This window comes from Acomys minous (genome assembly GCF_964271855.1).
Source record: "Acomys minous genome assembly, chromosome: 1".
In the NCBI taxonomy this organism is placed as follows: domain Eukaryota; kingdom Metazoa; phylum Chordata; class Mammalia; order Rodentia; family Muridae; genus Acomys; species Acomys minous.
The window spans coordinates 144,032,338-144,053,332 of NC_140483.1; the positions used below are offsets into that span (position 1 = coordinate 144,032,338).

Here is a 20,995-nt window from a genome sequence, read left to right on the forward strand (position 1 = left end):
TTTCACTGTGCATGCCAAGATAGCTGGTCTGTGAGCTTGGGGTTCTTCTGTCTCATGCAGAAGTGCTGGGGTTACACAGACTTGTGCTATGTGTCTGGTTTTTATGGGTTCTGGGGGCTCCAACTCAGGTCTTTGCCTGCATGGCAAGCGCTTTTATGTAATGAGCCATCACCCCAGCCCTAAACATTCTTTTATAGGCAGTACAAAAGGTTGGATTAAAAAAAAAATTAGTAGTTGCACTTTTTTTGGTGGCATTGGGGATTTGAACCTGGGCCTTTGTGCATAATGGGTAACCACACTACCGTTGAGCTACACTTCTACTCTGCATGCACATGGGGAAAAAGTCTTTAAAAAGGCCAATGTATTGTGTCAGGAAGTGAGGAGATTTGTCATCATTATTTTTAATAGGCACCATAATAGATTCACTTTAATCGTCTGTGAGGAAACACACAGGTTTGCCAAGCTAGTGTCAGTACTCTGGGGATCCGAAGCAGGAGGGACCATTGCTGTCCTGCGTCCTTGGCCAAGACTGAGTGTTTTCACTACTCAGCTTGGGATCTTGGTCTATTTTCCCATTAAGCCTGCAGCCATGTTCTCTCTGTCACCTTGCCTGGAGCATCCTGAGGCAGGCATTTAGGAGGCTGCGGAGGGGAGGATGTGGATGTGGAGGTGCAGGACTGATAGGACCAAACTGTTGCTTAACAAAGGTAAGTTTGTCAGTAGCTTGCAGAATGGATGAAAAAATACTGGAGTCGGATAATCGTAGGGCACATGTGCGGCTCCTTTCATTTAAATATAACTTAGAGAAGTTGTCCTCTCTCCTGTTAATGCATTTTAATATCTCTGTAGACTGCATTTGCATTACGCAATACTAAGTTCCTTTTCTGTGCCATCATGTCCCGACAGAAGGTAAATACTGGACTAATGTTAACTTAGCAAACAAGTTGAAGGAAACTTAATTTCTAATTTTTCTGATCTGCTGGAACTTGAAGTTAATAGTTACACCTGTTCTTGACTTACCCTGACTTATATTTTCACCACCATTAGAGGTGTCCCTCAGATGGGTTAGGAGTTGAAGTTGTGCCTAGGGAGAGGAGGCAGCTCTTTGCTGTGTACTGTGGCTACATTGTTGCTTTGAATATATTACTTCATTGAATCAAAAAGGCCAAGCATGGGAACTTGGCTCTCATCAATCCCCCCCCCCCCCCCCCCCCCCCCGCCATGCCCCTGTTTTGTCCATATTGTAGGAAACAGCCTCTGGTTTGATCTGAAATCACCCTGAGTCACCCCTACCCCCAATTAAATAATAACCAGTATAGAAACCTGAAGAGGGTGAAAGTCACTCATTGTTGAACTGTCAGGAAGCAGCACTGTCCCCTGAGAATAGTTTATTCCTCCTCAAATAAAGCATTCTCATAATGCGTTAATTACAGACTCCATGTTTTCATTCCTTTGACAAAGATTCTAAAGATTGCGATGCAGCATTGTAAGTGCGGGTCCTCCATTTATTGAAGTAGCTCACCTTCCCCCCCCCCCTCCTAGTTTAGCTTTCATGGGAACAGTTGATTTTCACATCTGTGGAATGTTGAAACAACATGATTATAACAACTTGTATATGAGCTTAGCTAGGTCGGGGGACATTGTGACACAAGGACAGCTCCTCCTGTGATGGGAGCTACAGTTCTTCTGACATTCAGCAGAGTGACGGTAACCTTGAGGGTCCCTGTACCACAGACCTTGGTCTGTAGGCTTCAGAGAACGGCACACTTTGATTAATCTGGGTAGTTAAGAATGCTTTGCCCTGGACTTGACAGTGTGTAAAGAAAAAAAAGGAGTGGTCAAATGAGAAGTGGTCAGAGTTGAAGGATAATAAAGATTATTCTAGAAGTGGAGAGAAACAGTGTCATCTGCCGTAGAAGGGCCAAGAAAAGTGTTGGAGGGTTGTTGAGATGGCTCAGTGGATAGAGGAGCTTGTTGACAAGTTTTGTAACACTGGATGGCTTATTTCCTCATGTATACTGTGGTATGCCCTCTCCTCAAATAAATAAAAATAAGTGAATATAAAAAGATGGAAGACTTAGGGGCAAAAGCTGCCATATCATTAGAATGAGATTTTGTTGACGTTGAAGAAGATGCCTTTATAGGAAGAGAGAGGAAGTCAGGCACCTGAGAGGTTGAGGAAACCACTGCCACTGAGGTTACGGCGTTATTACATCTGGAACCTCTATGTTGAGCCTTAGCTTGCTAGAAATTTGTATGAAGACCCCTCTTCTGAAATAGAAAATGTTTCTAGTGATAGGCTATGATCTTGGATGTTGTTGCTTACAGTGATTGTGTTGCAGGGCATCCTTGCAATCACTGGGATGCCGTATCCTCAAGCCCAGCTTGGTTTATAGATGGCATCATGCCACAGTGCTAAAGGGTTGGGCACCCTTGTTAGAGAAGAGTAAAACGCGAAGCCATTGATTTCATTATCACAGTAGTTTCGAATTGGGAGTGCTCTTGTCTCCCCAGGGGACAGTTGGTGAAGTCTGAAGGCATTTTGCTTGTCACAGCTGGAGTGATCCCTGACACCCAGGGAGTAAAGGCCACAAATGTTACTCAACACTCTGTCAGTGCTCAAGATATCTCAGTGACAATCAATAATCTCCCCCAAATATCTAGCTCAGATTGAGAAGCCCCAAGTTCTGTGGTCATATTAGGGAATTTACTCCCTTTTGGTTCTTCATGACTTATAACCAAACAGCACCTTTTTTCCCCCTGTGTGCTGGAAAGGTGGTAGCAAAGCCACCTCACTCGGAGGACTGCTGAGTTCTGGTTTGAACTGTGGCCTGAACTTGTGGTGAGCGGTGCCAACAACCCTGAGCAGGGGTCCTGCCCCTCCTGTGCGTTGTTTCTCAGCCTTGAAATGTGAATGAAACCAGAGACAGGTTTATAATATGAGAATTGGATGCTGGGCAGATTGGCAACCAGAGCAAAATATTTTTGTTTTGAGCCGCTGTTCTGAGTACCTTGTGTGCGTGTGTGTAAAATATTTTTATTTGGAGAGTTTTTTTTAAGAGTCTTAGGAATGGTGTATCCATTTTGCTGTTCTTCTGTTTTGGGCTCAAGAAGGCAGGTGTGTAATCATCATCATCCTCACTGACAAGTAGCAGAATGCTCTCTTCTCACCTGCAGGGTGCCTGAAAAGGAGAATCCTACCGAGTTGGCGATAAGGCTTTGATCAGCTTGCTTGTCAGGAAGTAGAGACACTGGAAGCTATGGTGCTTTTGACAAATTCGTAGATATATGAGGAAGCACAAAAGATGTAATCCCTTTGCTTTAGAATACTTGTCTCTTATGGTGGTCTTATGACCTGGCTTATACGAAGTGGGCTTGTGTGTGTGTGTGTGTGTGTGTGTGTGTGTGTGTGTGTGTGTGTGTGTGTGTGTGTTTTAATGTATTCATTAGTTTGTTTCCTGCAGCAATCATCTAAAGGACCACACCCAATGTGGTAGGTGGCCTCATGACTCTTGGCCGCTGTATTTCTTTCTGCTGGCATCCTGAGCTGATGGTGTTCATCTTTATGTGTGTATGGTGGCAGCTCCAACTACAGACAGCAGGATCTTCTTAGGGTCTGAAGCTGTGTACTCGATAGTATTTGGAAGTGGACCTACCATAACTTTTTATTGACTAGATATAGGGGGGAAAAGGCCCATACCAAGGAGTCTCAAATTTTTTTGGAACTGGACCTACCATAACTTTTTATTGACTAGATATAGGGGGGAAAAGGCCCATACCAAGGAGTCTCGAAAGCTACACATATTTTTAAGGATGGAAGGAAGAGCAGGCAACAATCGGGAGAGGAGAGCCAAGAGCCTGAGACCTCTCTAGCCCCAGCTGGAAGGAACATAGAACCCGCCTTGTGTAGGTGGGTTTATAGAACAGAACAGTTGTTTTGGCTGTCTTGTTTTAGTGCAAACTTTTGAGCATTTAATCTTTTTCTTTGATTTTGAGACTCATTTAAGAAAAAGAAAGAGTAACCCTAGCCCACAGGTATATAAGCTGTTCTTAACCCTAATGTACTGCTCGGTGCTCGGGAGTGTTGACTCAGTCCTCCCAACTGTCAGCTCTTAGAAGCGGCATACTTTAGACACCCTTGCAGAGTGGTGTAAACAAAGGACTTGGAGAAGCCAGTGAGATGCCACTAGTGTAGCTGTCACTAGACATTGGAATCTCCTTGAGTCAGTCCAGGAGTCCTGCTTTGAAGACCAGGAAAAGAAACTACAAGGATAGAGGGTTGCTGGGGAAGTGGGTCTATTGGCCAGGACCTGCTTTACCCTGATGGACAGTGTAAGGTACAGCTTGTCCCTTTCCAGAGTTAATGAGCCACTGAGCTGCTGCCAGCTGGGGGGCTAGCTTCGGCTTCTGGCTCCTCGACGCACATGACCGTAACTACACTGAGATGGTTAAGACAGATATTGGTTTACTCTTTGCCTGTGTGCGTTTGCTGTAGCTCCACTTCCCAATGGGGAGATGGGAAACTGCATCCAGTCATGCTTACCTGGTTCCACTTGACAAACCTCCACTGACCTGGACACCATGGGTTGGTTTCTGAGGAAGTTTAATGTGCGGCTTCCGGTGCAGGGGTGAATATCTTGGGGGCAGAAACAAATTTAGTGCCCGACTGCTTCCTGTGGTAAAATCAACTTAGTCGCTTAAAGGTTTTAACGGGAGTGACAATTTTAACCTCCTTAATCTTGTGTTCTTCAATGTTCCATACCCACCCATTCTATGAAATGCAAGCTAATTTTATAATTCTTCGTAACTAGAATTGTTTGCCTAGAATCAATACAGGTGATTGGAATTTTATTATTTGTTGTCCTTAAAATTGAGTTACTTAACCAGACGAAGAGTGTAACCGTCAAGACAATAGCAGGCTGTTCCTGCATGCAGCAAGCCCAACCAGAAACATTCCACTGGTTTATCTTTGGAAATCATGTTAAAACCTACCATTTTGAGGTTCTTTTGGAGGGGAGTGGAGTTTCTTTTGGGGATATAGCTTAAGGTTCTTTTTAGGGAATACTGAACAGTTCGAATCTTACAAGAACTTGTTTCTCTATTTTTTTAAAAAAAGATATTTGTGTGTGTGTGTGTGTGTGTGTGTGTGTGTGTGTGTGTGTGTTGTGTGTATCTGTGTCTCTGCTGGTGCCTTCATGCAGAAGCTTTCCACTTATCCCCTTGAAGGTCCTTCCCTAAACCTAGGGTTTACATTTTTCTCAATGGGCTGGAAGCCACTGAGCCCCAGAGGTCCTCCTGTCTCTGTCCCACTTGGTGCTGGGGTTACAGGCATTGTAAGATGCCCGGTTTATTGTGTAGGTGCTGGGAACCGAACTCTGGTCCTCTTGTTCGTGTAGCTGGTGCTCTTAACTTTGGAGCCATCCCTCTAGCACCCATAACATGCCTTTCCATATTGTCTGGTTATTATACAGGTGAATGAGAGCCCGGTACATTTGGCCTTTTATTCATCTGTATATATTGTGCATTGTGTGGTGTGTGTGTGTGGAGTGTATGTATGTTTTTGTGTATACACACACGAAACGATGTTTTCCTCTCTTGCAGAATTAAATGTTAGAGAATCGGATATCAGAGTGTGTGATGAGTCATCCTGTAAATACGGAGGTGTCTGCAAAGAAGATGGAGATGGTTTGAAATGCGCATGCCAATTTCAGGTAAGAAACCCAAAATTAATTTTAAACCACTCCCCCCCCTCCCATTTTGTAATCCTCCATTCTTCAAATAAAAAAAGCACATAGCTCCTTATGCCCTGAAGGGACCCAGCTCATAGCCGGCTGGTTCTTCTTTGCCAGGCAAGGTCCTGTTGTGCTTCCTCTGTTTCAGTTCAGAAATTAAAAGAGGACAGAGTGACCATGACAGATGTGGCCAGGCGCTGGGGAAATGTTAGAGCTATATCCGTGTGTGAGCTTTGCCACGGCGGCGGCAGTGGTGGCGGTGGTGGCGGCGGGAGAGGCAGGCGCTCCAGGAGAGCCTCTTAGTTAGCGGGTTGGCACGATTTCCCTCTTCTCTGTTAACCTGGCCTCTCTCCTCCCTTCTCAGCCATTGCTACGGTAGCTCTTTAGAACCAGGATGAATTAGAGCCTTGGGGAGAGCCAGGGTTGGAGGTGGGGCTGGTAACTGGGGTCGCAATCCCGAGAGATGCAGCACCTTAGCTTTTCCTTCTGGGGTTCAGTTGTGCTGTCACTGTCTGAAAAGCAAGAGAGGCAGGGAGTGTCGCTCTTGACTGTTCCTGTTTGCCTGTGTTCGTCCATTAAATCATAATCTAGCTGTAGAAGGCTTCTCAGAATTGGAGAAGGGGGATTATAGAGGGGGCTTGTCTGGCTTTCGCTGACAGTCTTGTTGAATTTTGAGGAGAAGAAGGGGTTCAGAAACCAGGCACACGGCCTAGGAGAGTTGCTATTTCTCATAACCCAGTGATCTCAGACAACTGTATGTCAAGAGTTATTTCATCACCAGTATTTGATCTGAACAATAGTAAGAACACAGAAGGGAAGAGCACTTGGGTGTGAAGCGCCTTGGAATATTATAAACCACCACGGTGCTTATTTCCATTAAAAGGAAGAGAGAATGGAAATAAACAGGGATGGGTAGCCGGTTTACTGCTATTGACCACCCCGTCAGGCTCTCAGGGTCAAAGAGACTTTTCATTCATGTGTACAAAGCGATATTTCTGTGAGCCACGCTCTACAATAGCCACTTTCTTCCCAGCTTGCTTCGCCTGCCTTGGCTGGCTTCACACCCTTGCTGCCCATTGGCTGGGGACATCAGTTCCTTCTGTGCCTGCCTTTCCATGGGGCTCTTTCATTTCCATGGAGCTGGTTTTATATTCTGTTTTCCTTCTTCTTCTTCTTCGTTTTTTTTTTTTTTGCGAGCCCTTGAGATACTTTAAGGTTATATAAAAAAGTAGCCTCTTCAATGTCCTTGAACAGCTGAAAAAATAGCTTTCCGTGATCTGTCTTAAATCCTTTGGTTCTTAACCTGTGGCAAAGCAGGCAGAGAAATAAGCGAGGGGGTGAGATCAGTAGGCGCTTTTCTAGGCTTGCTGTATGCCGTGTTTAAAGCTGGATGCTAAAGATGCTTAAAGACAGCTTCCCTGCCTTGCAGGGGTGAACTGCCTAAGGCTTACAGCATGGTTCCTCCTGCTGAGGAATTCTTCCTTTGACTACTCTGCTGTCTTCCTGTAAGATTATAGATTGGTTCATAAAACCCAAGTTATTGGCAGCTGAAAAACAATGGCCTGATAGGTACGTTAGGCATAGCTCTCTGCTGTGTAAATCTTAACAGTGATAATCAAATTGCTTGAGAGATTGCTTATAACTCTGCATGCTTTCAGTGCTAATAGAAGCTTCTGGAGGCATGATTTAGGTTCATTTTAACAAAGTAGAATTGTATATAACTGCAAATTTTGTTAGTTGGCCCATGAAAGCCATTATCTTGCTAGTTAAATAAACAAAGCCACCCACTAATTAGATGCATAGACAAATTATTAATGCTACATCTTTCTCTTAACACTTAGTGTCTCTGACTTTTCCCTGGTTTTCTTTCTTCCTTGTTGTATTTAGGGTACTGTGGCCTGTCTTCCTGTGTTTGTGTCTGTTCTTACCAGCTTCCACGGCCTCTTACTCTCTCTAGACCTTTGTATTGGAGTTTTCCAGTGGGGTGCACGCACGTACATGCACGTGACTGTGTGAGAGAGCTGGAGGAAAAGACTGATGAGAAATTAGCTTATTTGATTATAGAGGCTGAGAAATTGCACAGTCTGTTACGTTGGAAACTAAAGACTGAAGACCCGTATCTCAGCACAGTCAGAGGGAAAAGCTTTCCCTTTGCCATTTTGTCCTATTTGGTTTCTCAACAAATTGGATAATGTGTATCACCCTGGGGAGGCCTTTACTCGGCTCACTGACTCCGGTGCTAATTTCATTTGGAAATGTCCTCACAGATACACCCTGAAATAACTTTTAATCTGGACACCCTAGGGCCTAGTCAAGTTGCCACCACATGAAATTAACCATCGCAGCTATGGGGGGGTGGCATGGGGTGGCTTAGTTTGGTGTACGTTTTCAGAGGTTCAGTCCATCATGGTGTGAACAGGAAACAGAGGGGCAGAGCCAGTGCTCGTGGGCGTCTTCTTCCCATCCTGCTCTCCTCAGGCGCTACTCTGAGTAGTGCTGCCGATAATCAGGAGTGGCCCTTCTTAAAGGAATTCATCCTTTTAAAGATAGGTCCAGATTTGCTTTGCTTCGCCGCTAGGTACCTATCAGTCAATCAAGATGAGCTATCCCAGGAACCTACTTTCTTATTATACTGCGATCCAAGCAATTCCCAACACACAGTAGGGATACAGAAAGTTTCACTGGCTATGGCTCCAGAGTTGGTTAGTGCTGTATCTTTCACACAGCATTAAGTAGCTGGCAGTATCATCACAATCATAAGTAATAGGTAGGGGAGGTTTCTATGCGTCATCAAAGGTGGCAGAATAGAGGCTAGAGAGGGTGTGGATGTTGTAAAATGGCCTGGATCCCTTCATTTGTCCTTAAGCATCCTGGGGGGCTTCCAAGAGAGACCCTAGACACCAGGAATGATGAAGGGACCTGCAGATCTATGTCCTCATCTCAGGGTCACTCTGAGGTATGTGTTTCTGAGACTGATTGTGGGGACGTTAGGATCCTTCCTCACCATCACCTGGTGACTCATGGGTGAGACTCTGAATGATGTGTCTGCAGCAAAGCTCTTCTTCCACTTATTGGTTGGGTTCCTACACAAGTACTCAAGCCTTTGAAATGACGGGAGCCACAGCAATGACAGCTAATATTGACTAAGAGTTTGCCGTGGCCAGGTAGAAACACCATAGGTAGCTCTCTCTTATTTAATACTCACAATGGCATTATTTGAGAGGATCTGTGATAGTTAACTGTGGACGGATGGGGACAGTGAGAGCTAATCGTGTTCGACTTCAGAGCCCTGGCTGTGACAGTGTCATGGGCTTCACTGGTTGTTAGAATATTTAATTCCATAGGAGACTTAACGCCACTGCCCAGAGCTTACTGGGTGGGATTCTGTTTTAAAAATGTTAAGATTTCCAGTCCTACCAAACTCAAAACTCTTTCCATCACCTGTAGATTATGTTCCATTTCTTTATTACCTTTAAATGAAATTCATAATGTACACTACAGAAACACATGATTAAAGAAATGAATATGGTACATAATTTTAATATAAGAGAAAAATAAAGGTCACTTATGATGTAAGTATTTTATAATTTACATGCTTTGTAATGATTATGTTAGGAGACAGTATAATACGCAGACACTTATATCTACTAATAATGAAGCTGGATTAAAAACATTCATAAGCAGTTGCATATACAAAGCTCTCCAAATAAAAATTTAATTTTAATAAAGGTTTGTGTAGTATTTTGCTGATATTGAATATATAGTGAAGTCAACTTGGCTGTAAAATATTTTGCCAGCTAGTGGTTGCTGAGCTGTGCTAATATTGCCATATTTACACTTCAGACACCGAGACCTACCACTTAAAAAAGTAGTTAATAGTAAAAGTACATCTTGTTGATTGCAGAAAAATTAAGATATACAGAAAATTAAAGATATAATATGAAAAATATATTGACATTTTCTTCTAGAATTTATACATATTTTCTAAGGCAATGAATGCAGTGTGTTTTCTTGCTATATTTTATTTTATATTGCTCTAAAAATTTGCATTCAGTGTCATGGATAAATAAAACTTTTTTTTTTTTTTAAAGGCAAGCTGTGCATGAAGGCGCATGGCTGTAATCCCTGCACTGGGTGGGTGAGTTCAGACAGGGAGAGTTCCGTGCCTGTCCGGACTACATAGGGAGTCCCTGTCTCCAGAATCCCCCGTCTCCCCAATTCTCATTTCCAGTATACCACACAGATTGCTAATGAAGGCCAATTACTCTCATATATTAGTTGGCTGTTTCTAATCTTTCTGGAAATACTTTGGGCCATTGAAAAAGAATATAATGATGACAGCCTGTATCTAACTAATATTTTCCCAAGATTTTGAAACCTCATTTATGCTATTTTAAAAGATTTATTTTTAAAAATTTAAAAATTGTGTGTATGCATATGTGTCTCTGTGTGGGTTATGTGCAAGAGCCCATGGATTCCAGAAGGTGTTGGAGTGCCTTGATTTACAGGCACTTGTGGGCCTGTATACCCAGTGTGGGTGCTGGGAGCTGAACTTCAGTCCCCTACAAGGACAGGACACACACACTTAACTGCTGAGCCATCTCTCTAGCCCCCTTCCCCATTTGTGCTGTTTTGACATGTAGAAGTTCTAAAGTTCTTTTAAGTATGTAGAGCCAGTGTCGTTTTTCAAATATCATCACCGTTTATCTCCATCTGTTTCATCCCTGTTTGTCCTTCAAGACTCAGAAGTCATTTTCTCTGATGAGTCTTTCCTTAGACACCCTAGCTTGTGTACTGGAGGTCAGGCGTCATACTTTGTCTGATGGATTGATTTGGAAGACCATTTAGCTCTGACATTTTTTTTTTCTTCCCTATTCTAACAAGATTCTAAGATCTCTGAGCACAGAGACTGTGTTGATTTCTTTGTCTCTTCCCTGTTCCTTCCCTGGGCACTTTTCTACTTAGAGGTATTAAGTAAATGGATTTTAATGATAAAGACATCACCTAAGTTGCTCTTTATAAGCCCTGATTTTCCTCTTAATATTTCTATGGCTTTTCTTAGCAAGTGAATGCAGTAGATTGCACAGGGATGCCCAATTTCATTCAGGGGTAAGTGCTAGTTATTTTCATTATGAACGTGGGAAAAAGGTCTGAGGAAGAGAGGCAGATCCTCTTTGCTAAAAGTCAAATACAGGGACAACCTGCTCTAACATAGCAGTAGCAGAGAGTCATAACACTCTGCTTTTGTGCTGACGAGTGGGAGCCACACCATTAATATTCATGCCTTGTTCTGAGTTGTATTTTTGTTTTCTTTTGCAGTGCCATACAAATTACATTCCTGTCTGTGGATCAAATGGGGACACTTATCAGAATGAATGTTTTCTCAGGAGGGCTGCCTGCAAGCATCAGAAAGACATAACAGTGGTTGCGCGTGGACCTTGCTACTCGGGTACGTATGATGTCAGAAATGGCTCCGCCATATTTTCCAAAAGGAGACGTTAGCCAGAAGTGTTTGGCTCACATCACTGCAGGGATTGGTGGTGATCGGAGGGAGGTTTAGTCATATTTTATGTTATTGCTTCTTAAGTTGAGGTGGTTTTGTTCTGCCTGTGTGTCTGTATTGATCGCGTGTCGTCTGTGGGAATGTCTCTCATATCCTTTGCTTGATACAGTTTGGAGTTGGGAACTGGTGTGGGATAGGTTTGTTTTTATTTATATTTTTTTGAGATGATTGTCTCTAGAGAGCCTCTGTGAACATTTCAGGTTATATTTCTTTCCAAATCCTTCCCTCCTTTCCACCTCAAGCCATCTTATTTACTCTCTCCTCTCTCCTTCTTGCATTGGTGGTGGTTGGTTCCCGGAGGTCTTAGTGCGAGTTGCTTAATTGTGTTTGAGTTTGAGGGTGGAGGGGCAGGGCAGGCACTGTAACTGGAGTTATTGTGCAGAGAGGCCAGTGGTAAAGACAGAGACTGAGATTGTCTCTGCTTCCTTCCTTTTCCTGGTATGTTACAGTGTTTAAAGTTCTCTCTCTAACTGAAGGGTTTGGGCTAACTATAAGTTGGTGGGCACAGTCCCCAACACTGCTCTCACTTATATTCCAGCTAGAGTTCGAGAAGTTCTCCAAGGGGCTGGAGACATGGCTCAGAGGTTAAGAACACTGATTGTTCTTCCAGAGGTCCTGAGTTCAATTCCCAGCAACCACATGGTGGCTCACAACCATCTCTAATGTGATTTGATTCCCTCTTCTGGCATGCGGGCAGAGCAATGTATACATAATAATAAAATATTAAATCTTTTTTAAAAAAACTTCCCCAAACTGCCCTCAGGTATAATTTTCTAGAAGGGCTCATAAAACTCACTAAAAGCTATTACAGGTATGATTTATCTCAGGGAAAAGATAGACTTAAAATCGACCGAAGCAGAGATGCACAGGGCAGATTTTGGGAGAGGTCCAAACATGGACCGCAAGTAGTCCTGGACAGCGTCACTTCCTCATGGAGTTCTGTCGACTGGGAAAGCTAAGCTGTAGAGTGGGTTTATGGGAGGATCATTACGTAAGTGGGACGCTGCTGATCTTAACACTCTTCGATCCTCTAACACTCTATGACCCAAAGCTTTCATCCTGAGTCACAGGACTGATCTTTTTTTTTTTTTCCCCATTTCTTTTGTGTGTATGAGCGTGTGATATATGCATGTGTGTATTCAGGCACGCTCCTCCATGTGTGAATATGTGGGAACCAGAGATAGACACCTGCTAGGTCTTCCTTTATTACTATTCTATGTTTGCACATGCGTGTTTTACTTGCTGTCTATAAGTGTGCCACTTCTGTGCAGAGCCCTTGGATGTCAGGAGATGGCGTTGGATCTTTTGGAGCTAGAACTGTGGGGTGCTGGGAAATAAGCCCAGATCCTCTGTAATGGCAGCATATGTTCTTCGAGCCTGTACTTATTGTATCTTTGAGATGCGGTCTTGCTGCATCTGAACCCCCTGTTGTGTATATATAGACTGGCTGGCCGGGAAGCTCCTGTCGCCTGTCTCTGCCTGCCCAGTCCTGGGTTTACAGGAGCATGCTGCCACATCCGGCTGTTTCACACAGATGCTGGAGGCTCCAACTCCCAAGCTCAGATCCTCAGTGCTGGTCTTGCTAAGGTGGCTAGCCCTCATACTGTACTGAGAGATGTGGCTGGCCCCTCTCCAGTTCCGATGTAGAACTTTCTCCTAGCAGAATTACTGCCCGAAAGCCTAGGTTAAGTATCAGCCATCTTTGGACAAGGAGAGATTTTTTTTACTGTACACAAAATAATTAGGTGCTGAGGGAAAGTATTGTGCTCTTGGGTTGTCATGTGTCGTCCTCATGTACTTTTGTACGCACGCTGTGCTTCGCAGGCTTGATCTAGGAAATTTGGGGAATCTTTCTGTTGTTGAAAATAAAAGGGCTTATTAATTTATTCATATTACATCTCAATGGTTAGCCCATCCCTTGTATCCTCCCATTCCTCCCTCCCTCCCATTTTCCCCTTACTCTCCTCCCCTATGACTGTGACTGAGGGGGACTTCCTTCCCCTGTATATGCTCATAGGGTATCAAGTCTCTTCTTGGTAGCCTGCTATCCTTCCTCTGAGTGCCACCAGGTCTCCTCATCCAGGGGATGTGGTCAAATATGGGGCACCAGAGTTTGTGTGAAAGTCAGTCCCCACTCTGCACTCACTGTGGAGAACGTCCTATCTATTGGCTAGATCTGGGTAGGGTTTTGAAGTGTGCTGCACGTTTTGTCCTTGGCTGGTGCCATAGTTTGAGCAGGACCCCTGGGCCCAGATCTGTCCATCATAATGTTCTTCTTGTAGGTTTCTAGGACCCTCTGGATCCTTCTAGTTCCCCATTCTCCCATGCTTCTCTTACCTATTGAAAAAGGAAAAAGGGAAAAAAAAGGGCTATTAATGTTTCTTATTAATAGCCTATAATTGTTACAGTGGTTATTATTAGCCAGCTACCATATCAACAAAAGACATAGATGCCTGATAGAATTTTAAACAAGCCTTACCTCACCTGGGGCGGGGCATATGTTACTCCTTGTTACTCCCAGCCCCACAGCCCGTGCCATTTGCTATCATCTTCTCTATCTGGGCTACTTCTCACCCATAATAATATAAATACTTGCACATGCTTCTCTCCGTCACCGCTTCTGAGTAAATTCCTCCCAGCCATGTCGGCTCTCTCCATGCTAACCAGGGGCGGTCCTGCTTCCTTCTCCTCCTCTAGGACTTGTCCTCCCTCCTTCCCATGATCCTTCTGTCTTCTCCGCCTCTCGCTTTTGCCCCGCCCACGTGTGTAGGTCTTTGATTTAGCCAATCAGGGATATTTTGGAGGCAGGGTTACACAGCAATACTGGGGGGTACATGACATCAAGCCGACCTTGGGGAGCAAAATAATGACCAGTTAATACAACGCGCCAGGCCATGCCGTAACGTCATTCTGACGCCGTGTCGGTCATTTGCTAGGAGCGTTTGCTTAAGACGCCACGTGCTTGGATAGGCAGCGGGTGTTAAACAGGAAGTAGAGCAGCAAACAACCACTGAAACTAGCTTTTATTTACCACGTAACCTGTGCAAGCCACTTGTACTCTGAGCTCCATTTCTCTAAATCCTTCCGTGGCTAGCAGGCTTCGGGGCTTGTTAAGCTTTGGGATACCGAGGCCCAGGCGCCGTATTGCTTCTGGCTTTTGTTGTTAGCTGACTGGGCCATCGCTTTCTTGTCATTTGCTCTTTAAAGGTGTCCTATTCTGAGAGTTTGAAGTATTTTCTCTTTCAATTACTCAGAAAAATCCCTTCTTAGGCTTTACTCTGAAGTTTTTCTTCTATGACATCTCTGGGCAGTGTGTTGTATTGTCTGTGTACCCATGCATGTAATACACAGCATTTTACTTACCTGACATACGTGCCTCCAGCCATATAAGTACCAGGAGGCTGTCTGTTATTCTAGGGAAGCATAGTAACACTTTCTCCAGGCTGGGATGGGCTCACCGGTGTGTGTACTGCTGATAAAATTCTACAAGGAAAATTGCCGTATTGTCAGAGTATTCATCAGAGGATTCATAGTATTTAATTTATTTAAAAATTCCTACTGACCAAGGAAGTTGTAAGATTTTTAGTATCTATTAAAATTGGACACAGTTTGAAAACAGGTTTAGAGTGGGTGTCTCATGTACTAGGAACGTGTGTCTTATTTATTATAGTAATTCTAGCATTTATCACAGTGCTCAGCACTTAATATGTACCTACTCAGTGTACGTTGACTAAAAGGGCGAAGGGGTAGTTCTCCTAAGAAATTATGGTCATAAGTTTTTACAAATTCATTTCCCATTCCCTTCCTCCTTTTCTGGTCCTTTGCTCTTTCCTGTCTGGAGACAGCCTTAGGTGGCTGATTAAGTCAAAGCTGAGTGCAACTGAGAACTCCATACAGGCATTCAGAGCCTGTGCACGTGGCACTGCCTGTGGTGTGTGCGCCCAAATTCCTTCTGTGTCGTATATCTGGGGATCTGGAGGGAAGGGTCTGGAATTCAGTATTATCTTCCATTCTAGAGACTATTTGAAGAACAGGACAAATTCCCTGGGACCAAGATAGCGTGCCCCCTGTAGAGTGCTGGCTAAAGGAACATCTTCATCTGCCATCTCTGCCGTATTTTTAATTTTTACGTCTTCAAGCTGATGACATGACAGAGTCCCCTATTTCCACCATGTGCTATATATTGGCTCTCTCAGCACTATAAAATAAAAATTTAGAGTTTGGGGGTGCCACTCCATTGTAGAGTGATTGCCTAGTGTGCACAAGGCCCAGCACTACAAGAAAAATTTTAATTTGTACATTAATTACATTTTAGGCTGTTCTCTCTCTGAGATTTATTCTGAATAGATTTCCTAGAGGAAGCTAATTTTATCATTACTATGCACATTCGACCCTGAGGTTCTCCTTGCTAGACCATAGGGATTTTTTTAAAAAAGCCTTTTGGCCTCTGGTCTGTATCTACAAATTTGATTAAGAAGACTTTTGGAGCCAGGCTCAGCTTTTATTTTTCTAATAGAAACCGTTTGTTCAGTATTCCCTAACAAAATTAAAATTTCCCTTTAAATGAGTGGGCTAACCATTTCTGTTTAGCTGTTTATAGTATCTTAGTCTTGGTACATGGGATCTGGGTACTTCCTGCCAGGCTGGCTTCTGAGGCATAAGACGATTATTCAGTATATAAGAATTCCTAATTGCTATATATTTAGGTTACTTACTCTGTAGAGCCTTACATATGTAGACATATGGAAATTAACTTAACTGTCAGAAGTTTGAGAAAAGGGATATATGACCGTGTATGTCACAGTTTTACTTCTGTTAAGAAATGTTACTATCTGAAAAGATGGAACTTCCAGGAGAAATGTTTACATTTGCTGTTTTTCTTCTCAGATAATGGCTCTGGATCTGGAGAAGGAGGTGAGTTTCATATACTTTGCTATTTTGAGAGAGTTTCATTCATAGGTCAGGCTGACTTGGGGCTCACTATGTAGCACAGGTCTGCCCTTGAACTCACGTTGGCCCTCATGTCTCAGTCTCTCAAGTACTGGGACTCCAGGCGTGATCCTCCATGTCCAGCTCAGATACATTAAAAAATAATTCATTTATCTTTGTGTTATGTACATTGGTGTTTTGACTGCATGCATGTCTGTGTGAGAGTGTCAGATCTCCTGGATCAGGAGTTACAGACAGTTGTGAGCTGCTGTGTGGGTGTTGGGAATTGAACCCAGATCCTCTGGAAGAGCAGTCAGTGCTCTTAACCACTGAGCCATCTCTCTGACCCCAGCTCAGGTGCTTCTTAAGGCCTTTGTGAAGCCCAAAGATCAGTGACTTTTAGTGTATGCGGAGTCACTCATCACCACCAGCCTTATAGGAAGCTCTGCTCTGGCCACCATGCCTAGTGTGGCCATCCCTCTTAACCCCAGATAGTCTTTGTTGCACCCCAGTGTTTACTGAGGGTTTATTGTCAGACTAAAGAGAACCTGTCCTAGCTCTTGTTAAATTAAGGTTACACAACCTGGCTTCTGCTCAGGATTGTCCACACAAGTGATTTTTTTATTTTTTTATTTTTTGGTGGAACAGAGCTTTAAATCTTTTGTCCAATTTGTTTAAATCATAAGGATTGAAAAAAAAATAACAAGGTTAAAAAAAATCTAGAGTAAGTTGTGCCTAGATAAGAGAAAGCTCACAAACAAATCTGGTGGAGTTAAGAGTTAAATTTGTACCTTTAAAGCTTTTATGTTTTAAAATCTGTTTCACAGAAAAATTATTTCTGATGTTTAAAAATGTCATATTTGGTAATAGCATTGCAAGCCCAGAACTGAGGATGACTAAGTTCTGAAGGTGCCTCAGTTTAATGAAGCTGTAAACCTCACTATCTACTCTGTGCACAGTACTATTTGAGGTGCCTTGAGGTTAAAAGAACACTCACCGGGAAAATTCAGGCCAAATATAAACTGCAGTTATGCTCCTAACCGTATGAAGTCTTGTGCCAGACTACTCCTTGTTCTGCATTCAAAGTTTCTGAGTTTGGAAGGGACTTTGAAGGACTGTAGAGAATAGAACATTTATGGGGAGGAATTCAAGGATGGGAGTGTCAGCCAGACAGAAAATGATAAAAGTGACTGAACAATAGGTTTTGATTTAAATGGATGTGTTTAAGCAGGAGCTTTGTAATCAAGTGTGAAAGCTAACTTCATGAATTTTAGATCTGAGAGCAGGAGAGGGTTTCAAGAGATCATGTGACCTGGTCCCTTGTTCTGTTAGGAAGCTCAGATGTTCCCAAGGTTTGCTAATAGAATACAGTCCTGGCTATGTTGCTGAGAATGTGTGTTGTTCTCAGCCCTCAAGGGAGCATGCCTTGGGAAGGTTTAGTGCTTTGTTCAGCCGTTCTGGATCTTACGATGCTGCTGAAGCCTCGGGATTATTAACTTAAGACCATTGCAATTTGTTTGGGTATTCGTTTGCATTTGAGGAGTGTTTCCGGTCAGACTAGGCAGATGGCAAGCAGCGGGAAGGTTAGGTGTTACCTGTGGACTTGTGTTTTGATAAGTTCTTCACTGACTGGCACCCTGGGATAGAATTCTCTCACTCACCAAGTCCCTTGAGGCTGAACCCCTTCCTCACAGCCAACCTCCTGGCCCTCTTTGAGAGAGCTGCAAGGATCCACTCTAGTTGAGGCACACACGTACAGGATGCCCTTGTTTGGGGGCTGTGAGTTTTTTGGGGGGGAGGAGGGGAAGACAGTGACAATGGGCTTCATTTGTGGCTGGGAAATGGAAGACTCACAGATTGCTAGACTGCAGTGTTATTGGCTGTGCTAAGGGAGCTAACTAGAGAAGGAGAGCTTTGTAAGGGCACCCCTGTCCTTGCCCAAAATTGGAGACAAATACTTCTTTTAAGTCTGGTGTTAGTTTTTATGTGTTTAGAAAGGGGGTGGGGCTGATGATGCGTGGGGAGAGGACGGTAACTTTGTTCTAGCCTGTTCCAGCATTGTCCGTGCCCAAGCAGCCTGTGCAGTCGTCTTTAGGGCGAGGAGAGTCACAGACTGGAGTTTTGCTCATGCTTTATTTCCTCAGTATTAAATGGTGACTCTTTAGAAACGCAGTTTATTAAACCCACTGTATTGTCCCAGCGCACACAGCCTAGGGCATTAGTTTGCACACAGTGCTGTGTCACAGCGTATGTTATGCAGTAGTCACAGCTGTTTTGGACTCCAGCTCTGAGGTTATCTGCAGAAGCTTGGGTGTGTTTCCCTTCAAAACAGGATAATGGCTCCTGAAAACTTGAGGGGTGCCTAGGAAGGATCCATTCCCAACATTTGCTTGAAAGATTTAACTTTTCCGTTTAAACAGAAGAAGAAGGCTCAGGAGCAGAGGCCCATAGGAAGCATTCCAAGTGCGGACCGTGCAAGTACAAGGCTGAGTGTGATGAGGATGCGGAAAATGTCGGGTGAGTTGTGTGGCAGGGGACCAACTGCGTGTTAGGTCTCTTCCCTGGTGGTGTGGTGGGAAGAGCTTCCTGTTCAGGTCTGGCTGGGGGTTCTGCGCATGTGTCCTTACATTTTTACTCTTTTTTTTTTTTTTAAAAAAGATTTATTTATCATGTATACAGTGTTCTTCCTGCACATACAACTGTGAGCCAGAAGAGGGCAGCAGATCTCATTGTAGATGGTTGTGAGCCACCGCGTGGTTGCTGGGAATTGAACTCAGGACCTTTGAAAGAGCAGCCAGTGCTCTGAACCTCTGAGCCATCTCTCCAGCCCCTTACATTTTTACTCTTAATGCTAGCCTAGTTGACTCTTCTTTTTTAAGTTGATGTAAGGCAACGACTGTTTAAATAAGTTATGTATTCAGAACGAGAATCCATTTACAGCTTTTTGAGCTTTGTCTGTGTTCTTTAAAAAACAGTTTTGTTTGTATTAATGATTTATTCATCGAAACTTGTTTTGAATTGTCCCATCTCACTCAGCTAGTATGTATAACAGCTTCTGTTTCTTCTTTTGCAGTTTTTTTTTTCTTCTCTTGGACATATTCAAAAACACTTGCAAAAACTTGATGTGTTTTAGTGCACTAGGAAAAAGTTAAAAAACTGCAAAAATTTAGCTGCATTAACTGTTTTATATAATTGAAATGTATAAAGCTCAGTTGTATAGTTCATGCTGTTTTTATTATCCATGCTCAGCTTTCACCAAGGTGGGTTTAGCGTCTAGTAGACTTCCAGTTTCCTTCCCGATTCCCATAATAGGTGTTCATTTGACAGGATAGTAATAATGCTGGCATTTAGCAGCAGTCAGCGTTGGATTTTTCCTTTCATCAGTATCATGTTTGCTTATTCCCAGTCTTGTTCTTTCGTTTTTCCTATGGTGTTTAATTTGTGCATATTTGATGTTCACAGCTTTGATGCTGACTTCAGGGCCTGACAGCTAGATCTATCTTCTTCATTTCCTGTTTCCTCTAGTGCATATTCAGAAAACACTTTATAGGGATTTGTACTTTATTCCTTTTGTACATATTTTTGGTGTGTACTTTCAGATCATGTGTTTTAATTTAGAGCTTAAATGTTTTTCATTAAAACACTGTTAATTAGCACTAATGCCCAAAGTGAGTTTATAAATCAATACCACTCCATGTTCAGTATTAATGGCATAATATCAGCTGTTTGGGTGGTATTTGGTAAAATTAAATGCTTGGCAGTTTACCTAGTGCGTATAGGATAAGTGGAGTTAGGTGACTTCAGAATTTTTTTTCTTTTTTCTTTTTGGTTTTTCAAGGCAGGTTTTTCACTGTGTAGCCCTGGCTGTTCTTGAACTCGATCTGTAGACCAGGCTGGCCTCTAACTCTCAGAGATCCACCTGCCTCTGTATCCCAAGTGCTGGGATTAAAGGTGTTTGCCAGCACCACCCTGAGACTTCAGAAATCTTACTGTGTTTGTTTTTACACGTTGGTTACAGGATTGGCCGGCATCTATGCCTATTACAGTGGTGTGATGTGGGGAAACCTTTCTTTTCATCTAAAGCAGACAGCAGTCCATAGGACAGGTGATGCTCACTTCCAGAATAAGTGCTGCGCTGTCTTTCCTCTGATGTTACTAATGATAAGGCACAATGGAACAGTAGTGTGATTTTGTGTGTGTGTGTGTGTGTGTGTATGTGTGTGGGTGTGTGTAATTACTCTTTTCGTTACTTTCTCTTAGGACAGTTTTATAGTAGTGTTCATAGGCTACATGGCTGCCCATGATTGGCTGGGTCTGTTTTTATTCCTTTAACAATACCTCTATTTAGCCCTATTTTATACATTTCTCAGCTGTCACTTTTCATGCTTAAATAGAAAGGGAAGATTTGGAACTGAAGCAGATTCCATTTAGACTCAAAAGTGGCTCCAAACACAACTAAGCCCCCCCCGCCCCCCCCCCCCCAGCCTCTTTCTGTGGCTCCTCCCCCTAAGACAGCACATTCCTCATCAGCAAAGATTAGTTTTGTGGGTGTCTTTTTATCTGGGATTTTTGCAGCCACAGAAATGAGCTCTAACCAAAGGGAGTGGGTACTGGCCGGGGAAGGGCTTACCTCCAGGCAGAGGAGCCCGGGGACTGAGATGGATGAATAGCCAAGACCAGGCAAGGAAAGGAAGGCGCGTAGGGAGACATTGAGACAGGAAGACACTGATTGACACTTTTGTCCAGACAATGAGTGGTGACGCTAAAGTGC

At 43.3% G+C, this 20,995-nt stretch overlaps 1 protein-coding gene and 1 long non-coding RNA gene across 2 annotated transcripts in view; one reads left to right on the top strand and one right to left on the bottom strand.

The window, feature by feature from the left end:
* TMEFF1 (transmembrane protein with EGF like and two follistatin like domains 1) overlaps positions 1–20,995 on the top strand; it is an 82,962-nt gene that overhangs the window by 13,403 nt on the left and 48,564 nt on the right. The window contains exons 2-5 of the mRNA XM_084779549.1: positions 5,602–5,711; positions 11,052–11,181; positions 16,183–16,209; positions 18,645–18,741. Coding sequence (XP_084635675.1) covers positions 5,602–5,711; positions 11,052–11,181; positions 16,183–16,209; positions 18,645–18,741 — 364 coding nt within the window. The remainder of the gene's footprint in view (positions 1–5,601; positions 5,712–11,051; positions 11,182–16,182; positions 16,210–18,644; positions 18,742–20,995) is intronic.
* LOC311593903 lies at positions 13,024–14,139 on the bottom strand. The gene is made up of 3 exons (XR_014777864.1): positions 13,892–14,139; positions 13,442–13,632; positions 13,024–13,148 (listed from the first exon to the last, which is right to left on the bottom strand). It is a non-coding gene; the product is annotated as an uncharacterized lncRNA (long non-coding RNA).